This window comes from Microcaecilia unicolor, chromosome 1, assembly GCF_901765095.1.
Source record: "Microcaecilia unicolor chromosome 1, aMicUni1.1, whole genome shotgun sequence".
Lineage (NCBI taxonomy): Eukaryota > Metazoa > Chordata > Amphibia > Gymnophiona > Siphonopidae > Microcaecilia > Microcaecilia unicolor.
In genome coordinates this window covers 563,696,502-563,724,235 of record NC_044031.1, presented here as the reverse complement: position 1 = coordinate 563,724,235, position 27,734 = coordinate 563,696,502, and the positions used below count along the sequence as shown (strand labels likewise).

At 45.2% G+C, this 27,734-nt stretch overlaps 1 protein-coding gene across 8 annotated transcripts in view; it reads right to left on the bottom strand.

Annotated features, from left to right (window-relative positions):
• Positions 1 to 20,103: 20,103 nt before the first annotated feature.
• The window catches only part of EBAG9 (estrogen receptor binding site associated antigen 9), an 84,156-nt gene continuing 76,525 nt past the window's right edge, over positions 20,104 to 27,734 (bottom strand). For all 8 annotated transcript variants that reach the window (XM_030218154.1, XM_030218173.1, XM_030218190.1 and 5 more), the window contains one exon: positions 20,104 to 21,571. In XM_030218154.1, the coding sequence (XP_030074014.1) occupies positions 21,451 to 21,571 (121 nt within the window). In that variant the 3' untranslated portion in view covers positions 20,104 to 21,450. The remainder of the gene's footprint in view (positions 21,572 to 27,734) is intronic.

Genomic DNA, 27,734 nt, shown 5'->3' with positions numbered 1-27,734 from the left:
AATAAAACTACTTTCCGCCCATGAAGCTGCTACTCCCCGCGTAGAATGTGCCTTAAGTAAAGAGGGCACCGGCCGACGCTTCAACAAATAAGCCGAAGCAATAGTCTCCTTCAACCATCTAGCCAGAGTGGCCTTGGAGGCAGCTTCTCCTCTCTTGGGACCTCCAAACAAAACAAACAACCTGTCCGAGGATCTAAAATCTTGTGTTCTGCTCAAATAGGACCGCAACACGCGCCGCACATCCAACTTAGCTAAACGACGCTGCGCGGAATCCCCGGCACGATCACCCAACACTGGCAACGAAATCACCTGATTGACATGAAAAGAAGACACCACCTTAGGAACAAAGGAAGGAACCGTGCGTAAAGTCACCTTTTCTTTGGCAAAAGACAGGAAAGGCGCTCTGCAAGACAAAGCCTGAAGTTCCGAAATCCTACGTGCCAAAGAAACAGCCACCAAAAAGACTGTCTTTAAAGTAAGATCCTTACACGTAATGGAAGGCAAAGGTTCAAACGGGGGCGCCACCAGAGCCTCCAAGACCAAATTTAAATCCCAAGGCGGAACCACCGGGCGGCAAGGCGGCCGGAGCAACTTCACTGCCTTCAAGAACCGCCCCACGTCCGGAGAAGCCGCCAAGGATACTCCCCGAACCTTACCTCTAAAACAAGACAAGGCTGCAACCTGCACCTTCAGAGAGGAGAGCGAAAGCCCTCTGTCCAAATCATCCTGAAGAAAATCCAACACCTCAACCGCTGACACGCGCAATGGGGCATAGCCCCGCTCTTGACACCAATTCTCGAAAATGCGCCACACCCGCACATATGCCAAGGAAGTAGACCTCTTACGAGACTGCAACATCGTAGCAATCACCCTGGCCGAGAAACCCTTATGTCTTAAACGGTGCCTTTCAAGAGCCAGGCCGTAAGCAAGAATGGAGAGGGGTCGGCCATCTCGATCGGCCCCTGCACCAATCTCACCCGAGGCCCCAGGGGAATCGGATCCTGCACCAGCAACCGCATCAGATCTCCGTACCACGGACGCCGGGGCCAATTGGGCGCTATCAGGACTACTAATCCCGCGTGACGACCGATCCGCTGAACCACTCGGCCTACCAGCGGCCACGGCGGGAACACGTAGAGCAACTGCTGAGTCGGCCACGGAAGGACCAACGCGTCGATGCCCTCGGCTCGAGGATCTCTTCGATGACTGAAAAACCGAGAGACCTGCGCATTGGCGGACGACGCCATGAGATCCAACACCGGCCGACCCCACTGAACCACTATCCGCTCGAACACGGAGGGGTGGAGAGCCCACTCTCCGGGATCCAACGTGTGCCTGCTTAGATAATCCGCGCTCACGTTGTCCACCCCTGCCACGTGTCCCGCCGAGAGACTCTGCAGATGTGCCTCTGCCCACACCAGCAACTCTGCCGCCTCTAGTGCTAACCCTGGACTCTTCTTTCCTCCCTGTCGATTCACATATGCCACGGCTGTGGCATTGTCGGACAGAACCCTGACAGCCTTGCCGACTAACAGACAGTGAAATGACCGAAGAGCCAACCGAATTGCACGCGTCTCCAGACGATTGATGGACCAACACGCCTCCTCCACTGTCCAACGTTCCTGGGCCACCTGTCCCAGACAATGCGCCCCCCAGCCTGACAGACTCGCATCCGTGGTCATCACCACCCACTGAGGAGCGGCCAACGGCATGCCCTTCACTAGGTTCGGAGATTGGAGCCACCAGCTGAGACTGTGACGAACAACCTCCGACAGAGCGAGCCTCTCCTCCAGATCCTGAAGCTGAGGGGACCAACGAGACAACAAAGCACCCTGCAGCTGCCTCATATGCGCTCTGGCCCAAGGAACTACCTCTATCGATGCGGCCATCAGACCCAACACTTGAAGATACTCCCGCGCCGACGGCGCCCTCTGGACTCGGAAAAGACGGATCTGAGCCTGCAGCTTGGACATGCGAGAGGGAGTCAAGAACACCCGGCCTCTCTTCGTGTCGAACCGGACTCCCAGATACTCGAGAGACTGCGACGGCACTAGGTGACTCTTGGCCAGATTGACAACCCAGCCCAGAGATTGCAAAAAGGACACCACCCGACCGGTGACCTCCTCGCTCTCCGCCTTTGATTTGGCCCGAATCAACCAGTCGTCTAGGTACGGGTGCACCAAAATGCCCTGCAAGCGAAGAGCTGCTGCCACCACGACCATCACCTTGGAGAAGGTGCGAGGAGCGGTGGCCAGTCCAAAGGGAAGCGCGCAAAACTGAAAATGTCTCCCTAGCACCACAAAGCGAAGAAAACGCTGATGCGCCTCCAGGATGGGAATGTGCAAGTAAGCTTCCGTCAGATCTAGAGAAGTCAGAAACTCCCCTTCCTGAACCGCTACAATGACTGAGCGTAACGTCTCCATCCGAAAGGAAGGAACCTTTAGGGCTGCATTGACCTTCTTGAGATCCAAAATGGGACGAAAAGCGTCCTCTTTTTTGGGTACCACGAAGTATATGGAATAACATCCCTTTCCTCTCTCCGCTGGAGGAACAGGGACCACAGCCCCTAAAGCTATCAGACGTGACAGAGTATCGCGGACTGCTCTCGCCTTGCGCCTTGAATGACAGGGAGACACTAGGAAGAAGTCGGACAGAGGCCTGTCGAATTCCAGCGCGTACCCGTCTCGGATTATCTGCAGGACCCACTGGTCTGACGTGATCTGGACCCACCTCTGGTAAAACAAGCGTAAGCGAGCCCCCACGCGAACCAGAGACTGGGCCCCCAAACCATCATTGAGAAGGACGGGACGCACCGGACGCTCCCAAAGAGGAACCTCGCCCTCCACGACGGCCACCTCGAAAGGACTGAGTTCTCTGAAAGAAACGACCCCTAGTCCCACCAGAATACCTACCCGGCCGATACCGCTTTGCTTCCTGAAAACGACCGCGACCCGCGGATCCTCTAGAAGCCTTAGGGCGAAGTTCCGGAAGCCGAGGAACCTTAGCATCAGTAAGACCTCTTACCAACTTATCCAACTCTTCACCAAACAGCAAAGAGCCTTTAAACGGGAGCGAACACAGCTTGGCCTTGGACGCAGCATCCGCCATCCAGCCTCGCAACCACAGGGCCCGACGAGCTGCCACCGCTAGAGACATGTTCTTCGCCGAGGCCCGCAACAAATCATACAGTGCATCCGCCAAAAAGGAGGAGCCCAACTCCAACTTAGCCAGATCTTGAGTCAAAGAGCCTCTGTCCCCTGGCGGGCTATCTAAGAGCCGTTCCGCCCAGCGGAAACAAGCCCGCGCCACCAGACCTCCACAGACCGACGCCTGTAACGCCAGGGCCGACAAATCAAAACTGCGCTTCAGGAAAGTTTCCAATTTTCTGTCCTGAGGGTCTCGCAACGCAGCCCCCCCGTCCACCGGAATCGCCGTGGCCTTAGTCACTGCCGTAACCACGGCATCCACGGTCGGAGGCTTGAGCGAATCTCTATCTTCCTGCGGCAGGGGATAAAGCTTAGACATGGCCCGAGCCACCTTACACGGCGCCTCCGGCGCCTGCCACTCCTGAGTAATCATTTCCCTCAGATCCGCATTCATAGGGAAAGAACAAGACACCCGTCTGATCCCCTTAACCAACGGATCCTGCTTTCCGGCCTCTAACGGAGCTGCCGCCGGATCAAATTTGAGGGTCGCAGCCACCTGATCAATGAGATCCGACAATTCATCTCGCTGAAAAATGCGCACCACCGAGGGATCCTCCCCAGGCAGCGCAAGCTCCTTATCATATCCAGCCAACGACCCCTCCTCCTCTTCTAGGAGGCTAAAGTCACCCTCCGAATCCGGATGGGAAAAACCCTCAAAATCCTCAGACCACTCTACACGTGGTCTCTTCGCGCCAGCCCCCCCCGTTCCAAGGCTAAGGGGCTCGGCTCGGGACGGCCCTGCCTGCCAAGCCTGATATAAACTCCAAATGAAATCCGGGGGAAAACCGATCCTACCTGAGGCATCACCCCCCGAAAGCGCTGGAAATTGGCTGCCCGGCAGTACTCCGACTCTCTCAGGCCCGTGTAGCGCCAAATCCAAAATGGCGGCGGTTCCCGCCAAAATCGGAACCGCCGCAGGGCCGCTATTCAAAGGCGCCGTAACCTCCGAGACGCTAGCCGCGGGAACCTCCGCCGCCAACACCGGCGGGACGGCGGATTGAGGCTTCGGCTCCCCACAAAACCGGCAAACGCTCCCCACCGCGTCGACGCCCCGACGCGCACATGACCGGCACCTCAGCGGTTTCCCCGACATTATTGCAAGCCCAGCTGACCGCCAAACAAGTGCCCCGATTGTAAAAACCAAGAAACTCACCCGAGCAGGAAAAGTCAGCGCCTTCCTCACAGCTGAACAGCTCCGAGGCTCCGGAGTGCAGCTCCAATAGCTCTCACCAGCTTGGGCCTGACTTTTTTTTTTTTTTTTTTTTCAATCAAACTTTACTGCAGCTTTTAATTTGAGCCTTGCTGCTGCTAACACCATTCGGCACTCAAGGCTGCAGTATACAAACTGCAGCCGAGGCACAAAGCTGCCCAAACGGAGAGCCAGACCGGGGGAGGGACCCGGCCACCCGGGTGTGACACCCCAAAGGGGACAATGACGGGCCCCAGCGGACCCGCAACCCCTAGCACACCAAAGTCTTCCAGGCACAGGGATCCACCAGAAATAGCCCAGAAACTCTGAAAATTAACTCAAAAACCTATCCAGATCGGGCAAGCTGCACAGGCTGCCTGTCTACCCTCTGCTGAGACTGAGAAAATACTGGCTATAGATGGCTAGGCACAGGTTATAAGTACATAGTTTCAAGTTTTGTGTTCTCAGTCTCCCTCTGCTGGTAGGCGAGCATAACCCAAGCGTCTTGACCGGTCTGGAGGGTTGATGAGGAAACACTCAATTTTATATGAGTCACAATCAGGATTTCGATCAAATCACAGCACCGAAACTTTACTAGTGGCGGCAGTGAACTCATTAAAAAAAACAATTGCTACTGGGAAGAACATACTTGTACTACAATTTGACATGTCAAGCGCCTTCGACATGGTTGATCACGGAATACTACTTCATATACTAAAATACTTCGGAGTCGGAGGCCCAGTCCTCAAGTGGTTTGAGGGATTCCTCACCACCAGATCCTACCAAGTAATAATAAACGCTAAAAGATCACCTCCATGGATACCAGAATGCGGAGTTCCTCAAGGTTCCCCCCTCTCACCAACCATCTTCAACCTAATGATGATACCTGTAGCCAAACTTCTAGCCGATCAAAACCTTAACCCTTACATATATGCAGATGATGTCACGATCTACATCCTATTCAAACACATTCTTAACGAAATCACCAACGAGATCAACCAAAGCTTCAGAACCATGCACAGCTGGGCAGATTCGTTCCAGCTAAAACTCAACGCGGAAAAAAACTCAATGCCTAGTACTCACCTCTCAATACAACACAAACGATTACTCCTCTATAACCACACCATACTGCACCCTTCCTATATCAGAAAACCTGAAGATTCTTGGAGTTACCATCGACCGAAATCTCACTCTCGATACCCACGTGAAGAACACAACAAAAAAAATGTTCTACTCGATGTGGAAACTCAAAAGAGTTAAGCCTTTCTTCCCGAGAAACATTTTTCGTACCTTGGTACAATCTATGGTAATTAGTCACTTGGATTACTGTAACACTCTGTATGCTGGCTGCAAAGAACAGACTATTAAGAAGCTCCAAACAGCCCAGAATACCGCAGCCAGACTCATATATGGAAAGACCAAATACGAGAGTGCGCAACCCTTAAGACAGAAACTCCACTGGCTTCCACGTATCGAATTCAAGATCTGTACAATCGTACACAAGATCATTCACGCTGATGCCCCACTGAACATGTTTAACCTTGTGGACTTACAGCCCAGAAATGCCAAGAGATCAGCCCACAAATTCCTCAATCTGAACTTCCCCAGTTGTAAAGGACTTAAATATAAGCAGGCATACGCCACTACCTTCTCCTACAGAAGTACACAGATATGGAATGGGTTACCCCCAGCTCTAAAAACTATGGATAATCTAAGCAACTTTCGCAAATCTCTGAAGACACATCTCTTTAATAGAGCCTACAAAAAGACCCCTTGAAGACACAAATCACCTCCTAAACTATCCTAGTCTAACACCATCTTCTCTAACTCCTCATCCATCTTCTGCTTACTTTTGATTGTATCCAATATCTTGTCATGACTCTGTCATAACAACATTCTGTAAGCCACATTGAGCCTGCAAATAGGTGGGAAAATGTGGGGTAGAAATGTAACAATAATAATAATAATAATGTGATTACTTCAAGTAAGCCTAACGTCAGTTAACGGAGACTGTATAACGTCAGTTAATGGAGACTTTATACTGTACGTATAATAAACAGTACTGTACATATGTTTATCAGATGTCAAGCTTCTTTGGGTCACAACGGTTAAGTGCACGCTCCAGTTAACTGCATGTATTTCTTTGGTCCCAGACCCTTGCACTTAAGCACTGTATTTACAAAAGGCTCTATGGTCAGTGTGCCTTTTTTTTTTTTTTTAAATAGGCTGGAAAATGCAAACATCCAGACTTTGATGTTTCATGTCTGATCTAGATCCCTTATGCAAAATAGGGCTTCATATGTTGCTGGGTTTCCCAGCTAAACACAGCCAATTAACACTATACTGCTAAGTTGCTAGGTATGTTGGCTTCATGAGGTGTTTGTGCTCTTTTTATTCCTTCATGCATACAGAAACCCCTTTCCTCCTCACAAATTTCAAGTGATTGTCTTTCCCCTTTATTCCCCTCTCACCTTCCTTCCCACCCTCAAGAATATTAAAAACAAACAAAACTGGTTTCTTGCCCTTATCCTCTTCCTTAATTCATGCCAGCAAAAGGGGAAAAAAATACAAAGGAAATGGTGGCATGTCTGATCCAAACAATTCATCATTTAAGAAAGGTTCCAGAGGAGATCCGGGAAATTATAGACCGGTGAGTCTGACGTCGGTGCCGGGCAAGATGGTGGAGGCTATTATTAAGAATAAAATTGCAGAGCATATACAAAAACATGGACTGATGAGACAAAGTCAGCACGGATTTAGTGAAGGGAAGTCTTGCCTCACCAATCTAATGCATTTTTTTGAGGGGGTAAGCAAACATGTGGACAATGGGGAGCCGGTTGATATTGTATATCTGGATTTTCAGAAGGCGTTTGACAAAGTGCCGCACGAAAGACTCCTGAAGAAATTGCAGAGTCATGGAATCGGAGGTAGGGTATTATTATGGATTAAGAACTGGTTGAAAGATAGGAAGCAGAGAGTAGGATTGCGTGGCCAGTATTCTCAGTGGAGGAGGGTAGTTAGTGGGGTCCCGCAGGGGTCTGTGCTGGGTCCGTTGCTTTTTAATGTATTTATAAATGACCTAGAGATGGGAATAACTAGTGAGGTAATTAAATTCGCCGATGACACAAAATTATTCAGGGTCGTCAAGTCGCAGGAGGAATGTGAACGATTACAGGAGGACCTTGCGAGACTGGGAGAATGGGCGTGCAAGTGGCAGATGAAGTTCAATGTTGACAAGTGCAAAGTGATGCATGTGGGTAAGAGGAACCCGAATTATAGCTACGTCTTGCAAGGTTCCGCGTTAGGAGTTACGGATCAAGAAAGGGATCTGGGTGTCGTCGTCGATGATACGCTGAAACCTTCTGCTCAGTGTGCTGCTGCGGCTAGGAAAGCGAATAGAATGTTGGGTGTTATTAAGAAGGGTATGGAGTCCAGGTGTGCGGATGTTATAATGCCGTTGTATCGCTCCATGGTGCGACCGCACCTGGAGTATTGTGTTCAGTACTGGTCTCCGTATCTCAAAAAGATATAGTAGAATTGGAAAAGGTACAGCGAAGGGCGACGAAAATGATAGTGGGGATGGGACGACTTTCCTATGAAGAGAAGCTGAGAAGGCTAGGGCTTTTCAGCTTGGAGAAGAGACGGCTGAGGGGAGATATGATAGAAGTGTATAAAATAATGAGTGGAATGGATCGGGTGGATGTGAAGCGACTGTTCACGCTATCCAAAAATACTAGGACTAGAGGGCATGAGTTGAAGCTACAGTGTGGTAAATTTAAAACGAATCGGAGAAAATTTTTCTTCACCCAACGTGTAATTAGACTCTGGAATTCATTGCCGGAGAACGTGGTACGGGCGGTTAGCTTGACGGAGTTTAAAAAGGGGTTAGATAGATTCCTAAAGGACAAGTCCATAGACCGCTATTAAATGGACTGGAAAAATTCCTCATTTTTAGGTATAACTTGTCTGGAATGTTTTTACGTTTGGGGAGCGTGCCAGGTGCCCTTGACCTGGATTGGCCACTGTCGGTGACAGGATGCTGGGCTAGATGGACCTTTGGTCTTTCCCAGTATGGCACTACTTATGTACTTATGTACTTATCATCTGCTGCGAGTGTTACTGAGAATGTCACTCATCTCTCCTCTCAGAATCCCCAAAGTTCTCCACAGGGGAGCTAGCAGGAGGAATCAGGCTTTACTTAGGGCCAGATGCACTAAACTTTAACGAGCCTTAAATGAGCCTTTAACGAAGAATTTTTTAACTGTTGCATGCACTAAAGCCCATTTTCCGACGGCGGTAGCAGCTAACGAAAACGGAATGCAAATGAGCAATTCGTGTAGAAACCCTATTGTAACGAAATGCACTAACCTTTTCCGATTGGTTTAATGCAAGAAAACCGAACGAAATGCTGTGAAATCTAACGAGAGGTCTGGACCTCTCATTGTGGCTGTGCGGGCTTGGAAAAACAAAAAACAAACAAACCTTATAGGATGGCAAGCTCGGGAGGGGGCAAAGGCGCTCATCAGGAGCGTCCTTCATAGACGGCCTTGCCACCCCGCCCGAGTTCGCCGCTGCTCCCCGCTTCCCCCTGCATCAAAACAAAAATCAAAACTTAAGGCTGCCCCGGCCCCCCTCCCTTCCTCTCTTTCCCAGCTCCGCCTCCCGCCATCCTCCGCCCCCGTGCCCCGCCGCCCCCCCTGAGTGTCAGCAGCAGATGAATCCAGCGATTTGTGGGTTGTGACCATCTACCAGTTGGTGGAGATAAAGAGCACTGAACTGACTTATAGGAAAGAAAGCTCCTCCTTGGTCAGTCAGTATTCTCTATCTCCAGCAGGCAGATGGACGGTCTCTCACAAGCTCCTGGTCTCATCTGATGGTGGCTTCTGTTCTGGGGCTCTCAGTTCAGTGGAGTTGTGGGGTGCGTGGCTGAGCGGTGATGGCTTTAGGGGGTAAACCTGGTGATACCAGGTCCCTCCCCCACCCTTTTCCCCTCTCCAGCACTTCCTACGTTCTCCTTCCTCACTCAAAAGAAAAAACAAATTGGGGCATAATTCTTTAAAGCCCACAGCCTTGGTTGCAGAAGAGACTGGTTTGGGGCCATTAGAAAGGGCTTAGTAGTGGAGAGAGTGTGAGTGTGCTTCCCAGCAGCACTGAATTCAACAGCTGGACTCCTGATGGCTGGCTCTCTCGGGGTGAATGTATCTTTAAATTTTCTTTCAACTTTGGGTCAGTTGCAGTTTTACTTTTGTTTTCTTTGCGATGGCTGCCAAAGTTGTCAAATGCTGCTTCCACTGTTGGTAGCGGAGAGCAGCATCGGGGCAGTGTCCAGGTGACTATGCAGGCTCTCCTCTGGCAGAGGGGGGCTGTGTTCGGGGAGGCTTCATTATTTTCCTGTGTGCGAGAGACACAGGCTTATTCTCACAGGGCTGAAAGTGATCTGGCAGCCATTTTACAGCAGCATGATTCAGAAGCAGCGCTGCCGATGGCTTTTACCCAGCACTGCTTCGGAGGTCCTTACACAGATGTCAGCCACTCTGGGGGTTGCTTTGGCGATGGGGTCCTCTAATCCCCCCCCCCCCCGCAATCATTCTGCTGCTCCATAATGCCTATATGTTGAAGTAGTCGGTACGGGAAATGGCAGTTACTTTTTAGCTCAATCTTTGGAGATTTCTGGCTTGCTCCCTGCTTCAGTTTCCATTTATGGACCCTGCCCCAAAGAGGAGACATTTGCACTCCAGCTCAGAAGTAGAGTTTATTGCTTCCCTGTCTCCTTCTCAATCTGAGGGAGTCATATCAAGGCAGTCCCTTTCTGCACAAACTGAGGAGGAAATGGAGAAGGGGGAGCTATTTACACAGCCCACAGTGGTGTGGACGTTTCATAAGGAAGAGTTGCTTTTCTTTATAACTAAGGCTCTCCAGGTTCTTAATATTTCATCTTCTGAACCTGCTACACATGCATCTGATACTCTTAAATGGCAAGCACTTGAAGACTGCCTAAGTCTTTTCCGGTGCATGAGACTATGAAAGAAATCATCACAGCTCAATGGATCACCCCAGATTCTATCTGTTGGGTGGCAAGGCTGTGTCACATGTTTACCCCGTTTCCACATCTCAGCTGAAAAAGCTTTGTTTGTAGTGGATTCATTGGTGGCAGAAGTCACCAAAAAAAAAACCTGCCTGTGGTGACTAAAGATTGTACTTATAGTTCCCGAGTTGGTTAAATGCTGTTCCTAGGCTTGGAGACAGCAAACAGCAGCAGGGAAGTACACTCTGGGTGTTAGGCCCTTTCCCAGGATCTATTTAGTGTTCTCATATTCTTATATATCTTTGATTTGGAGAGGTTCAAGTGCCTTCAGTTTTAACACACTGAAAATTCCCTTTCATACATGGAAATTTGTTACCAGAACTCTATTTACATTGGCAGTACAGCTATTCCTTTTTCAAGATCTTTACAAACAAGTTTAGTATAGAGTCAAGCTTAGTGCTGTTGGCTCCATGGTTCTGTGAGAAATGATATGGCTCATTTTTTTCTCCCCGCCTGAGGCTAATGCACTGTTCCCATAATGCTCCTGGTCTCCACAAATCCTCTGTGTTGCCATGCTGGGTTTTCTCCAGGTGCAGTGGTTACAGCAGAATCATTTATTATGGAAGGTGGATGGCTTTCAACTTGAAGGTCACAGGGTCAAGGCTGGTTTATGCATATTAGCAGCTGTGGAACTCAGCTCTGTTTTAAATGGGGCATATTTTACTTCACTCTCCCATCTTGTTTGCCTTGACAAGCAGTTTATTTCATGGCTGGGACAGCCAATACTCCATTACCATGCTAAAGGTTAACAGAGTTGCTTTTCCACAGCAGCTCTGCTCTCTTGTATTGTACCCTGGCCCTGGACAAAACTATTGCATACCAGCCACCACTGTACCATCAGAACCACTCACTGTATTATATAGTGACTCTAAGTGCATCAATTGGCACTTTTGCACCTTTTAATTTTGGGGGACCACAGTGCTACTGCATTGTTGAGGAATAGCTTAAAGGTTAAAGCAAACAGCAGAGAATAAGCACAGAAATCCAGAGATTGCTGGTTCAAGTCTCACTACAGCTTGAAATCAATAGTGCACAATGGTACAAAGAGCCACATTTTGCTGCACCATCAAGCTCTGGCTCTTAGGCACACAATTAGCTCCAATACGCAGCCTGTGCTAGTGCACAGCCACACCAATTCTTGACTCTTAGTAAAGCACTGAACAGTTGATGTGACTTCTAACTTTAATTTAGCAAGCTACCTTTTAGAGGTAAACATTTGGGTAGAGATCTAGAGAAGATGGTTAAAGACCTAGGGCAATCCAAGTCTCAGAGAGCGCCAGAGAACAACTCTACCAATTCTTTCAATTTCTCTCAGTCTCATCTTAGGTTTCATGAAGACAAGTGCTACAGCGCACACAAATCTAAGTTTCAGGGTTCCCACTTCAAGAAAGACAAACCTTCTTTCATGATGACAGAAAGAACTCAGCTTCAAACTCCAGGTCTACCTCTGCCTTCAGCACCTCCCAATGATAGGGTCACAGTTCATGCCTCGGGTTTCATAATAGCAAGATACCTCCCATTCCATTGTAGATTTTTTTTCTCTTGGCATCTCCATGCAAGCTCCAGCCCATTACAAGCCACCTTACAAACACTTCTTCATTTAGGCACAGTAGAGGCTGGCCCCAGGTGTGATTGGGGAATGGGAAGTTAATCCATTTACTTTGTAGGTCTAAAGAAAGGAGATTCCTTCCACATGGGTTTGGACTTCAACAGAGGCAACAAAGGTTCAACCTTTCACAACAAGAACATTATAGTCTGTAATAGTTTCAGTCCAGCAGGGAGAGTTTCTAACCTCCCTGGATCTCAAGGAAGCGTACTTTAATATTCCCATTTGACCTTCCCATAAAAGATTTCCGTGATTTGCAATCCATAGAGAACACTATCAATTTATGACCATGCCATTCAGCCTTTCCACATCACCAAGGTAATTTTTGGTAGTAGGAGCAGCCTTCCTTCAAATAGCTACTCTTCTTCAAGCCTTACTATTGGTATTCAATTTCACTAAGATTCAGCTGTTTCCAACACAAAGCTTGGAGTATTTGACATAGGCTTAGGGAAGACACATTTCTTCCTGTTGCTTCTCAGCAAACAATCCACACCCAAGTCAGACTCTACCTTCCCTTCCATGTCCCAGGATCTGGGAATATGTTCAAGTTCTGGGTACAATGGTCTTTTATCTTAGACGTTCTTCCAGGGGCCATATTCCACATCAGACCACTTCAGCTGTTCCTTCTCAGTTGTTCACCTTCATCTCTTTAGCCACTCCAAGTCAAACTTGGCCTCAACTGGTAGACTGGAGTGGAGGAGTAGCCTAATGGTTAGTGCAGCAGGCTTTGATCCTGGCAACCTGGGTTCAATTCCCACTGCAGCTCGTGACCTCAGGCACTTACCCCTCCATTGCCCCAGGTACAAAAACACAGATTGTGAGCCCTCTAGGGACAAAGTACCTGCATTAAAGGTGTGCAGTGCTGCGTATGTCAAGTAGCGCTATAGAAATGAGTAGTAGTAGTAGACTCAGCACAGCCTTCCTCGGATAATTAACAAGTGTTCTCTCTCTCTGCAGGCGGCTAGCTGAAGCTGGTATACTGCTAGGGCATGTAGGGCACGCCTTAGCTGGGTGCAACAGATTTCAGATTTCTTCAGGAGTCTGATAGTCAGCCTCCTATTGAATTGCCAGCTGTAGAGACGGGGATGGCATATTTGTTGTATTCCTAGACTTGATTTGGCCATCGGCCAAGCAGATGTCTTTGATTGTCAAAGCCCATTGTTTGCTGTGGTTGCACCATTGGGCAACAGATGCCACTTCAAATAGCGGCTGGTTAAGCTCCTTTTTAAAGGCAAGCTGCTGCTTGGTGAGGACTTAGAGAAGTTGGTCAAGGATCTGGGTGACTTAAAGACTCAGTGTCTTCCTAAGGACAAGTCTAAACGTTTGCTCAAGTTAGGTCAGGTCAGGCTCTTCCTTGTGTTACAGATACCAGGTGGTATCATCTGGGACGGCCTAATTTTAATCAGAGATTCAGGTATCAGCCATGAGTAGCCATACTGGGTCAGACCAATGGTCCATCTAGCCCAGTATCCTGTTTCCCAAACAGTGGCCAAGCCCAGTGGCAGAAACCCAAATTGTGGCAACACTCCATACTACAAATCCCAGGGCAAGCAGTTGCTTCCCATTTCTGCCTCAATAGCAGACTATGGACTTTTCCTCCAAACCTTTTTTAAACCCAGGTACAATAACTGCTGTTACCACATCCTCCAGCAAAGAGTTCCAGAGCTGAATTCTTCATTTAGTGAAAAAATATTTCTTCCTATTTCTTTTAAAAGTATTTCCATATAACTTCCTTGAGTGTCCCCTAGTCTTTGTACTTTTGGAACAAGTAAAAAAAATCGATATACTTCTACTCGTTCTACACCACTCATGATTTTGTAGATCTCATTCATATCTCCCCTCATCTGCCTCTTTTCCAAGCTGAAGAGCCCTAACCTCTTTAGCCTTTCCTCATACAAGAGGAGTTGGCATCATTTTGGTCGCTCTTCTTTGAACCTTTTCTAACTCCGCTCTATCTTTTTTGAGATATGGTGACCAGAAATGAACACAATACTCAAGGTGTGGATGCATCATGGAGTGATACAAGGACATTATAGTGTTTTTGGTCTTATTCACCATCCCTTTCCTAATAATTCCTAGCATCCTATTTGTTTTTTTTGGCCACCGCCACACAGTAAGCAGAGGATTCCAGCATACTATCTACAATGACATCCAGGTCTTTGTCTTGAGCGCTGATCCCCAAGGTGGACCCTTGCATCAGGTAACTATGATTCAGATTATCCTTTCCAATGTGCATCACCTTGCATTTATCCACATTACATGTCATCTGCCATTTGGATGCCCAGTCTTCCAATTTCCTAAGATCTTCCTGCAATATTTCACAGGCCGCATGTGTTTTAACAACCTTGAATAGTTGTGTATCATCTGCAAATTTGATCACCTCACTCATTCCAATTTCTATATCATTTATAAATATGTTACATAGTACCATTCTCAGCACAGATCCCTGCGGCATTCCACCGCTCACCCTCCTCCATTGAGAGTAATGACCATTTAACCCTCTTCAATAACCAATTCCTAATCCACACCCAAACAGGGTTTCAGAATTCCAGACTTTGTCCTGTCAAGATCCTCCTGATTTCTCCTGAAGAGATGACAGTGCTTCTTAAGGTAGTTTCGGCCTTTCATCTCAACCTTTGTTTCTTTCCCGCTGCTTGACATTCACCGTGTACTCCTGCACTATCTAGATGTGACAGAGTTCCGCTGGTCAGATTGTTTGTTCACGCATTGCTCAGGATCTCAAAAAGGTAATGTGGCTTCCAAAGCTATGATTGCTTGCTAGATAAGGGAGGCTATCATGGCAGTGCTTACTAGCGGGTAAACCACTTCTGGCCAGATTCTGAGTGCATTCTACCCAAGCCGTTGTAACTTCCTGGGCAGAAGTCTGTTCTCCTATGTAGGACAACATTGTCTTCCTTGCATACCTTTTCCAGACGCTACTGTTTCAATGTCTGCACTTGGTCTTTTGGAGTACTGGTGTTATTCGCAGGAGCTTCAGGTTCCCACCCTAATTAAGGACTGCTTTGTTACATCCCATAAGTCTCTGGCTTTGTCTGCCTGCTGACCCTAAGGAACGAAAAGTTATATCTTACCCGATATTTCCTTTAGTCACAGATGAATCCAGAGGCCCACCCTGTTTTTCCAGCGGTTCCTATTGGTTAGTTCTCTTTGTTTAGAGCTTGTTGCTGCATTTTTATTTAGATGGGCTATTGTAATTGCTTTTACATGTTTGCAGTTCTTGATTTATCACTTTTCCCTATGGTGAAGTAGAAATGTTATAATTCTGTTTCCTTCTGCTTTAAGAGAAATACTGATTGACCAAGGAGAATTTCAAGCTATGACAGTTCAGCACTCTCTAGCTCCATCTGATGGTCACAATCCAAAACTTTCTGGCTTAATCTGCTACTGACTATAAGGAAAGAAAATTATCAGGTAAGACATACTTTTTCCATTTACCTCCTGCTGACTTGGTTGCAGCTTTGCTCTGACAGTTACTAGCACTTTGTATGCATTTATTCAGTGCAGTGCTAAGATGGTACCAAATCTCCATTCAAACTAGAAAGCAGCTCTGTCTGGCTCCCAGAATCAAAACTGTTGCTAGACTGATTAGACCAAGAACAATGAGCAGTACGGCTTAATAAAATAGAAGCAAAATCCATGGGTAGTTGAAAGCTCCTGATACAAAGATCTCAGCACTGGTTCTGACTGAGCTGAAAGAAGGAATTTGTGAGCCAGATTAAAAAAAAGATGCCACATTGGGTCAGACCGTGGCCTATCAAATCCTGTATTCTCTCTCATACATCAACGTCTATTTCATTTAGAAATTCTCAACAGATTGCAGAGAGGCAATCCCTGCTTTGAAGGAAGAGGTGGTGATTTCCCAATGCACTTGGTTAATAATTGCTTATGTACTCGAATATAAACTGAGATTTTTTGGGCCAAAAAAAGGCATCAAAATTTAATCTGATTATAGTCGAGACCTCCCTCCCTCCCTCCCTCTCACCCCTGTGCTGTCCAGCATTCCTACCATTCCCTCCATCACACTAGTATCCCTCCCCTTGAGCCGCTGCCACCCCCTAAACAATCCACGTTTTCACCAAAGCCCTCCCCCCGAACAGGCACAGCTTGAACTTAGTTCTTCCCTCCCCCTGGATGAACCCACCCTCTCAGATCTGCCAGTAGGTTCCCCCAGGCAGCTCCTGGGGGGGGGGGGGGCTACGAGCAGGTCTGAGAGGGGAGTTCATCCAGGGGGAGGGAGTTGGTGAGAACTCTGCCAGTTTACATGTGCTTGCAGTGGAAGACACTACCAGGAGGGAATGCTGGACACTACAGGGAAGGGAAACACCGGACATTACAGGGGAGAGAACGAAAAATGAAAGTGGAAGAACACTGAAATATATACAAGTTAACATTTTTTTCTTTAAAATTTGGATGGGTTTATATTCAAGTATATATGTAACAGATCTGTCTTTCAGCAATTTGTTCACACCTTAACCACATTCTCTGGTATCAAATTCTATATATCTAGTGTACAATAGTTGAATAAATGCTTGTTTAAACTTGTTTTAATTAGTGTACTGGTTCATTTCATGGAGTGTCCTCCAGTCCTAAAAGGGCAAATAAGCACTGCCTATTACTTTCATAAATTTCAATCCCTCTTGGCCTTCTGCTCTCCTAGCTGAAGAGCCCTATTTTATCAAATCTGTCCTTATAAGAAGCTGATGATATCTTTGTTGCCATTCTTTGTATTATTTGGAGATAGAGCAAACAGAACTGCCCACGTAACTCATGTTACCTGGACCACTGGTATTCCAATGTATTGCTGCCTAAACTAGGGGTGGGCAACCAGTGGCCCACAAGACCATGGGAAGCATACACAGAAAACATTATTATTCAGAGTTTGTGATTTTAAATACAGCATTTTACACATATTTTCAAAATAGCCATTCTAGCAAGTTGTTTCCATAATTTTTAGTTAACATTTTACTTATTCATAAGGAGCACTGTACATTTCTAGTTCCAACATTAGAAAACATTGCTTCCCATAGGGGACAGCACTGACATTCATGCAGTCATCTGTGTATCAAGGTTGCCCACCTCTTCCCTAAATAGAAATAGTAAGATTGCTTAAAGAAAGTATGCCAGTAACCTGGATGGAACAGCTATTATAACTGTAAATGCAAGAAGCATGTTTGCATCAGGATTACAGAAACATGGGAAGGTCAACACTGTGATGGATTTTGGGAAAGATATGAAGACATGGTCCAGGGCCGGTCTTAGCAAGTGCGGGGCCCTGTGCAGACCAATTTGGTGGGGCCCCATCCTAGTCCCGCCCCACCCTAGCTCCGCCCCATTGATAAGATTATTCCATTTTTAGAACATTTTTTTATTTATGAAATTTCAAATAAAGACAAATGAAGCTAAACTTGTACAAAAAAACTGATTGAAATAATAAGCACAATGCTATCATGAAACCTCACCTTCCCATAGAGAAGATACTAGACCACCAGCCGGGGTGCAAGGGAATAGGACACAAAAGGGAAACAGTGGACATGGAGAAGAAAAGAGAGATGGGTGATACTGGACATAGAGGGATAGGGTAGGGAGAGATGCTGGAGGGAGGTGAAGAGGGGAGAGTCACTGGATGTGGAGAGTAGAAGGGAGATACCTGGGGAAGCAGTGGAGAAATTAAGTGACTAACAAAAGGGGAAAAACTGGGGAGGCAGGATGAATGAGAGCGGAAGGATGAATGAAGTTAGGGGAGCACTGCAGCAAGGATGACTAAGGCTGACTAATACAGGCTACTGGGAAGATGAGAGGCTTGGACATAAATATTGGGAAAGGATAATGGGATCTGGAGTGGGAGAGCACTAAGGGAGGAAGATAGATGGGGATGTGTGGCAGCACTAGTGAGAGAATGAATGATACTGGCAGGGTGGAGGGTGACTGAGGTGTAGTGTGGAGTACAGGTGGGGTGAACCCTGGGGAAGGATGAGGCATATGGGACCACTTAGGGGAGGATGAGTAAGGCTCAGAAAGAAGAATTAATAAAATGAAGGTGCATTGAAGAAGGGAGGTAAAAGATGATTAAAAGGATATCTATGGGTAAAGGTGGGGAGGGACTGAAAGGGGAAGAAGGGGACTACTGTGGCTCACTGTCACTGGAAGCAAGGGTCCCAGGCAAAACCTTTGACAAAATGGTGGACATAGCTGAAACATTTCAAACCAAAACCACCACAGAGACAGACAGTACTTTAATTTCAAAAGGTTCTTCCTAATTTAGAAAAAAAAAGCTATCATCATACCTGGCTCGCTGCCTGCCTCTGGATTGGCACAACTGTTGTAGGCAGCCCTCCCCTGTCTGTTGCTTAGTTTGCTCGCCTCGCTCGGCTCCACGAGTCTGCATGGACGTGCTCTCGCTCGCACCACAGTCAGCGCGACGATGGCTGACCACCTCGGACCAGGCTCCAGCTTTTCCCGTTCAGTGACTCCCGCCCTTGCGGAAACAGGAAATACCTCATCAGAAGGCGGGACATTGAGCGGGAAGTGAAAAGCTGGAGCCTGGAAGTGAACCATTGCGCTGCAACTGTCTGTCGCCGTCGGGGGCAGGGCCGTCGCTGCCTCCTGGCTCGCTGCAAGCCTGCAAAGTTACTGTCGCCGCCTCGCCGGGGTCCAGGGACTCGGGAGCTGACGGTGGGCTCAGCGGGCCCAAGCCGGGGGTGGGCGCCGCACCGGTGGTGGTGGGAGCGGAGCGGCCGAGCCGCGGGATCATCATGAATGATGTGGATGGTCGTCCGAGGTGAGCGGAGGTCGGAGCAGAGGCAGAGTTGAGGCGCACCGCGCGGGGCCTGTAGGGTTATTTCCCTGTGATCTAGCCTATGCTGGTCTGGGCCTATACAAGCCTATGACATCTTGGTATAATAAGATGGCTGCTGCAACATCTCTGTGTCAGCTAGATCCAGCTTCAACTTGTGGAAAATCACTGACAGGCTTGCTAAAGCCAAGGACAGTCTGTGTTCTAAACACCCCCTTCTATCACCCTGAGAACGGAGTAGGGAGGCAGACATGGCTCCAGAAGTTACCATTCTCCAAGGTCACAAAACAAAGACCTCTTCTTGCCCATGTACTGAACTGGACAAGAACACGATTGGTTCCTACCGTCACCTGACCGAGAGGGACGGGGAAAGCGGGAACAGAAGTAAGTTAGTGAGTCGGAGACCCTTGGAAGAGGGGCAACTGGTAAGAGGACCTGAGAAATCCAGCAAGGCTCGGGGGAGCCAGAGACTTTGTATGATACCAACCTCGTGACCTGCATCCTGGTGCAAATACCTGTGGCAGAGATATTGGCTCTGATAACCAAAGGAGTGACGGGAACCTACGTGGGCTAATAAAGACCTGCACTACCTAAGACACCGACAGCTAAAATAGCGTCTGGGGAGATTCTGCTCCGGTCTTATCTGAAGCCGTCATCACGACAGCGTGGTAAGATCACAGTGATATATTTCCTGGTCTGGGGTTAGGCAGTGGTTTTATCTAAGTACAACTGGTTTATGTCAGCTCTTGGTCAGGGAAAGCAGCTAATGTGTATTTTGCATAAGATGTGATAAGTTTCATAAGGATTATTAGGTTATCATTTGTACTGTTCTAATCATTACCGTACTTAGTCTCAGGATAATCAGAGTGTAGTTTAGACAATATATTTTCGGTAGTGCTCATATCAGTAAGGGATATTTTTATTGCATAAGCTAGCGCAGAGTATTTCTATTTTCTTATCCATAATAAAGCTAATATATATATATCTATCATCAGCTGTGTCTTTCTTTTTCACTCTACACACGAAAACATCTGGAGAGGTGCCAGAAGCAAGATTCCTGTATCTCACCCTAGACAGAGCTAGTGAGTCTGTTAGGCAGACTTATGCATCAGGGAATCTTGGTATAAGTAATCTGTGGGTACTTGTTGCCCTAGGTATTATTTATCTCACCCTACAGGCCCCCTTAGGCGTGGGGCCCTATGCGGCTGCCTTGGTCGCCTCTGCCTAAGACCGGCCCTGACATGGTCAAGAGGGGAGCTAGTGAGTGCCTGCAATCAGCATGGACAAAATTACACAAGCAGTTAATTGAGAGTCCCTTAGGGACAGAGAAAGTACCTGCATCTAATTAATATAAACTGCTTTGCTTGAACCACAGAAAGGCGGTATCAAATCCCATTACCCTTACATCTTGGTTTTGTGTATATAAAATTCTGAAACACAACCCCATCTATCAAGAGGACACATATTATATTAAGCAGACTTAATGGGTCACTTAGGTTCACATTTACAATGTTACTTTGTTTTTGTTTTTATTATATAATTATTCCTTTACAAATTATTTCCAACAGTTTCTTTTTTTGGACTGCTGCTTCACATGGAGATGAGGACTTTAGTATATCAAAATAATTCATTTTGCTAAACAGCAATTGTTAATGTGGCAGGTGAGCAGAATGTTAAAGGTCCTGTGTAGATAGGCTTTATTCCTAGACAAAGGATTTGAAACTTGCCCCTAAAGAGGCACAAACAGTTAACTTCCTAGTGGCAAACTGTTACAGCTGTGAAATAACAGTAGTAGTACAGAACACCATTATTATTCCAAGTGGGACAGACCTAGGACTTAAACCATTTTGCTATATCCGTAACTGCCTGCTGCACAAACAACTAGCTGTGCAGAAGAGCAGATGAAGCTATTGTTATTAGTTTAGATGTATATATGGAAACGTTGAGGCCATCAAGTCCATTACGAAAAGCTCAGAACACACATTTTGTGCTCCCATTACATAGCAGAAATTCAGCAATCCCAAATGATCAAAAAATAAATACTACAAACTGATTTAACCAAATCTCGGCATAACACTATTAAAATAATCAACACAAAAATGCGAACAGGTCTGTGGCATTTTAAAACAAAGAAACCATATGTTATTCTTACAGTTTTTACCTTTTTACAGATTTCTTTTAAAACTCTTTATAGAATAATAGAAGATATTCCACCACTGAATTACAATATTTACACCCATTTTAGTATTAAGTGCCCAGCCCTAGTCGGACAGGCAAGTCCTGTGGAAACAGTCTCTCCAGGGTAACCACTGCTTTTGTATGACAAAGGCTGTGGTAATGCAAAAGTCACAGGAAACATGATCCCAGAACAGAAAGCACTCTTGGAATTATGATACAGGTTTCCCAGGTAGTTTGGCTGAAGCATATATTAGATTTGAAAATTTCTTCGGTTCTAAAAATGCTTTTAAATCAGTATGTAGGGCTGCTCTTGCTGTAGCACTGGACCCTACTCTCCAGCTGGCTGGCATGGTCACAGTCACAGAGCATGTGTTATGATAACTTCACGCCAATTTTATTCTGCTCTTTTTTCATTTGCCTTTGTGCTTCTTTCTCAATTTTTTTCCTTTGCTGTTCAGCAGTCCTCTTTTCCCTCTCAACCAGCTTCTGCTGCCTATAAATTTAAGGGAAAACAAACAGTTATTTCCAAACATTTAATGGAATTGTATTAAATAGGATTCAGAATCTATATGAAGCCCAAAATCTAGGATTTTGATACAACCCCTACTACTAACAGTTACTTACATAGTCTCTGCTCTACGGAGCTTACAATCATCACTCTAGCATCTCCAGGACACATCTGGGAAGCCCTATGTCCTAGAGATGCTATAGTCAGCTGTATTTTTCAATACAAGTACAATGAATATTCATGAAATATAAAAAAAAGATGCAACTATATTATTTTAGTTTATTAAAGTTACTTGAAACAGAGTAAGCACTCAAAACTGTACAAAAGTGATCCATTTTTAACATATTGTCCCCCAATCCCCTCTCCCCCACTCATTGCATCTACTATGTTTAATGTGTATGCAAATTACCATAGTCTGAACAGGGAAGAAGCATAAAGTGAGCAAAATTGCCAGAGGCATGAGGTAAGGTACACTGTGCTCAGAATGGGAAGATGGAAATTTCAATTTCCACCTTAGAAAGGCTAAAAAGCAGTATTATACTAATCATTTAAGGAAGGACCTTAATCCATCAAGGGAATTATATTCAATGTTTTATTCCTTGACTGCTCCTTCATTGAGTACCCAGGATAAATTAGCTCCTCCGGCTAAGATCCTAGCACAATTCTTTGTCAAAAATAGCGAACCTTCTCCGATTCGTTCCATCTACTCCTTCCTTTTCCTTACCCTCTGGACCCCTTTCAAATGTACAGGCTTCTTTACCTCTTATTCCACTTACAGGTGCACCCTCCCTTGTGATACTAGTTTCCCTTTCTAGCTTCAGACGCCTCTTTCTCTTTTAACGTTCTTCAGTCAATAAAAACTAGCTCTTGCTCTCTTGATCCATTTCCGTCTCAATGGTTTAAAGTTCCTGAATTGGAACTACAGCCTAAAATTTTCCTACTTTTTAATCATAGCCTTTCCTCTGGTTAAGTCCCTAGTCAATGGAAATCTGTGATAGTCCGCCCAATTCTAAAAATATATTATATATATACATACATACACACATATATATCTTTTAAAGACCCCCAAGTTCCTGCAAACTACCATCCTGTCTCTAATGTATGTTTTTTTGTCCAAACTTCTGGAAAAAATAGTTTACCTTCAAGTTTCATCATTTATGGATAAAACACTTGCACTCCATCCTAAGCAGTCCGGTATTAGGTCCCACTTTAGCACAGAAACAGTATTAGCTGCTTTACTTAGAGTGGAGGAGTGGCCTAGTGGTTAGGGTGGTGGACTCTGGTCCTGGGGAACTGAGGAACTGAGTTTGACTCCCACTTCAGGCACAGGCAGCTCCTTGTGACTCTGGGCAAGTCACTTAACCCTCCATTGCCCCATATAAGCCGCATTGAGCCTGCCATGAGTGGGAAAGCGTGGGGTACAAATGTAAAAAAAACCCACAAAAAAACAACTTTATTCTAATCTAGAAAAACATAACATAGTTCTGGCTTTTTCAATTGATCTGTCTGCAGCTTTTGATTTGGTCAACCACTCTATTCTACTCTCCTGTCTTGAGGAATTGGGTGTATCGGGTACAGTACTTGCATGGTTCACCTCCTTTATGGCAGATCGCTCTTTCCAGGTTCAAATGTCATCTTCTTCTTGCGCTTCCACCCTCTTGCATGTGGGGTCCCACAAGGATCAATTCTTTCTCCCCTTCTCTTTAATCTTTTCATGAGATTTTTGGCAACTCTCACCCAAACTTCGGGGGGGGGGGGGGGGGGGTCTCCTTTCATTTTTATGCAGATGATATCTTACTGATTTATCCTACTAACCCTATATCGCCGTCCATTCAACCTTTACAAGACTACCTTTCTCACAGATTAGTATTAATAAAGGAAAAGACAGTAGTGTGTTGGTTCACGGGAGCTCTTTCTCCCCCTAACTTTCTTTGAGCACACCCTCCACCCAGTGGAGTCCTTCCGCTATCTTGGTGTCAATTTGAATTCCCAAGCTAGTTTCTAACAACATATTTCAGGGTTATGTTAGATAGGTTTATTTCATACTTCATCAACTCCGTTCAATCCATAGGTTTCTTTGATCGACACATTTCACTCTCTGATACTTCCTCTCTTTGTCACTAGGCTTGATTACTGTAACATTACCTATCTTGGTTGCTCCCACTCAATTCTCAGGAAACTTCAAACTCTTCAAAACACTGCTGTTAATTTACTCCATCATGCTCAGAAATATGATCAGGTCTCCCCCTCCTTATCAAGTCCCACTGGCTCCCAATAGAAAAATTAATTATTTTAAGACACTTGACACTAGCTTTTAAAGCTTATCGATTAGGTCACCCCAAATATCTATCTAATCTCACTATCCTTTATTCCCCTGCACAGCTACTTTGTTCAATCAATGACCAAAGTCTCTGTCTTCCTTGCCCCCGTGTTGCCCAGCTCGAGTCAACCCACCATCAGGCCTTCTTTTTTGCAGCACCTTTCTTATAGAACTCTATGCCACTCCCGATTCATGAAGAATTTATCATTCAAAAAGTTTAAAACTGCCCTAAAAAAATCTGGCTATTTCATCAGAAATTTGATTTGCCCTAAGGTATTAATCATTTTTCATCTGGTTCCTGTAATACTTCTCTTTCTGTTCCATACTTTTTCACCCTATTCCTTCTTGGCCTGACCTTTAACTCTGTTTTTCCTTGTTCTCCTCCCTTCTCTATTCCTCTCTGACCTGATCTCTTTCTTGTGTGAGTTCCTTCCGGTCTGTCCTATTCATAGTGTATTCCTTTCTGTTTTCTTCTTGTTTTTAGAAATTGTACACTGCTATGATCTGTGAGTTAGCTAATGGCGGTATAGTAAACTATAATGAGGGATTAATTTATAATCCATGATTTGGGTTTCGTTGCAGGGGTTCTTTCAAGGGTAGGTTTTGAAACACGCTTGTGCTTTCAGTGTCCCAACAGTTCCCTCTGTCAGTTCTTGTGTTTAGTTTTGTTTGCCTTCTGCTACTTCCCGCAGTCAGTGTCATAGGTTGGGAATGAGGTTTCTCTCTTTCTCCAACACTACAAATAAACAAACAATATCTAACAAGAAATTCTATGGTCTAGCAGCACAACTAAGTTTACAATTTGACTAAAGAATTAACTACATTTTATTCTAACTAATAAGGCAAGTGCCCCGTGTAGTTACACACTAAAACATTTATGTATTACTTTATAGAAATGCTCTTAAAAGTAACATAAAGACAGTGGTGTACCAAGGGCAGGGCACTGGGTGCGGTCCACCCCAGGTGCAGCCAATAAGGGGGTGCATTGAGCAGTCATGGAGCCACAGTTTACAGGCGCATGGCTGTCGGCTCTACCGGTTCCCTGCCCTGGAACAGGAAGTTGATATCATAGGGGCAGGGGATCAGCAGAGCTGACAGCAGCTCCATGACTGCTCAATGCACACACTTACTGCTTGGAGGAGGGAGGACCAGAGGAGGGGGTGTGATAGGCCTAAGGAGGGGTGCTCTGCCCCTGGTGGTAACCAAGCTAGGTACACCACTGGATAGAGATACTATAGAACTGCATCTAAATGCCTGAATGGATGAGAAAACCTGAGACAGCGATAATGACTTCTTAGAAAAAGTATAATTTCCTTGTCAACAATGTTGTATAACATTACCCATTGGCGTGGCTGATTCATCCAGCTTGCTAACTGATAATAGCAGTAAATCAGATTTTGGGTCTAGCTTAAATCCACTTCAGGTAATAAATATTTTTCACAGAAAATAGAAACTATAACTTCCATACTGAACTAATGGAACCTTCTTTCTGGAATGTGCATATACATCTGGTAAAAAAAATTACCTATGGCCAACTCCTCTTGGCCACCTTGATATTTGAAAGGGATAGTGTAGTAAAATTCAACTCACCATGGGCTACTATTAAAGAAAATACCAACTAAATCTAATAAAATTCAAAAATCAAAATTATGTGGCATACGTGTATTCATGGAATACGTAGATACCCCAAAACTACCCTTATCATGAACCTTATTGACATGCCATGAAAATTTGACAGTCAATATTTAAAAAGTACCTATACTGTTTGCAATGGTAGAAAGAAGGAAGTTTATGTTTACCTTTGTTTGATATATACCTCACTTATTCAACAAAGGACAGGAAGTGAACAATAAAATGACAAAAGAAAAGAACTCCAAATCAGAACAGTAAAGAGACAACCAAAAGTCACTCATCCACAAGTATCTATTAAAACAAGTAGAATCATAAAATAATCTTATCTTAATACTCTCAGGTGCACCACTTATCTCAAGAACCACACTCCACAACCACAACACAAGCAATCTGAACTACGTCTTATTAATTTCTTAAATTTATGCAAAGAAAGTTAATCTTCACATATTGTTGGACATGATTCCAATGGACAGGAGCTAACCAAACCACCACCAAAACATCACGTGTTTCTGCATAGAGGCTAAGGACTAGATTCAGTAAGTGGTGCTGGAAAAAAAAAAAAAATAATCAACGCAGACCACTATTCTATAAATAGTACTGTTTATAAAATAGCACTTAAGAGCCGATTTCCACACCAAACTTTGGGCACAAGAATTTACACCAACTAAAATGGTGTAAATCCTGGCATGTAATTTAGGCAAGCGTACTGCATGCATCTTTAGAGAACACCTCTGACGCTCCCTTGCCCCACCAATGGCCACACCCTCTTGAGTTGTAAACGGATCTTTAGCACTTATCAGGATGTGCCCGCATATCTAAATTGCTGCCCATTCACGCCAGTAAATTGATTATTAGCAACCAATTACTGGTGCTAATTGGCTTGGTAGCCCATTTAGTTTTATGCACATATCAGGATAGTGCACAATTTTGCACACCATTTACAGAATCCGGAGATAAATGTGCCATCGCAGCAGAAGGAAGAGTAATTTGCTGAGCAAAGGCTGAATGTAGCGATCTACCAGGCATGCAGAACTTACTGCCTTTGCCTTTGAGATATTGGGGATCCTGAAGGGGCTATGCAGAAATCCAATACATATTATGATGGGACACACTTCCTAGATTACAGAAAGGCATTTAATTTCTTTTGAGCATAAGATGATTTACTTCTGCCATTGCAGGGCAGTATACAGTTAGCAGAGAATTACAAGTTCTGAGGCAGCTTGATTTTGTCAGAGGTGGGTTTTGTTAGACAATTCTAATTTCTTTGACTGGGTGCCCTAGAGAGGAGAGTATTAGGATGTAGCATATTAGACAAAGGATATATTTAAAAGACACAATTAGAATATGAGAAAGGAGTCTGAACATGAAAGTATCACTGGAAGACTTCCAAAGTAGTCTTGCAAAATGTATGATAGCTGGTGGATGGAGTTGTTTGGAAAGTACAAGTAATAAATAAATAAAAATCTGACAGAGAATGTCTATACACACCTCATATGAGCTTGAAAACTAAAGGCCATTGAAACCAAATGCTGTGTTAAATGTGAACTTGCAGAAGGTACACATACACACGTGTGTGGGCTTTCAGCAAGGTAATTATTAAACTGAGCCTCCTTGAAACAGGCCACTTTATATGCCCAAAAGTGACACACTAAGGAACTAATTGAGTGGGAGATGACAAAAAGGTTAGTGATAAATGGAGTTCACTCCAATCAAAGAGGTGTTAAAAAATATTGAAAAGAATAGTCCACTGGTACGCAATATTGCAGAGGATCTGTTGGGAAATGTTGACCTTTTCGCAGATGATATAAAATTCCAGAACAGGATAGATATCCTGGAAGGTGTCAAAAAACATAAAGGATCTAGTGACGCTTGAGAAACTGTCTAGGGTTTGGCAGCTAAGATTTAATGATAAAAAATGCAGTTACGTATTTGGGCTGCAAAGGCATAACAGTATACGAGATGAAGTTTTTCTGTGCACAAAAACAAGATCAGGACCTAGGAACAAACCTACTGATGATTTTAAGATGCCCATGTAGATAAGGTAATGGAAAAAAAATAGAAAGTGTGATTGTTGCATCAGGAGAGGAATAGCCAGCAGGAAAAGGAGATGATGTGTGTCTGGTAAGAACTCATTTGGAGTACTGTGTGCAATTCCACCAACCCATCAAAACATACAAACCATATAGAGATGATTTA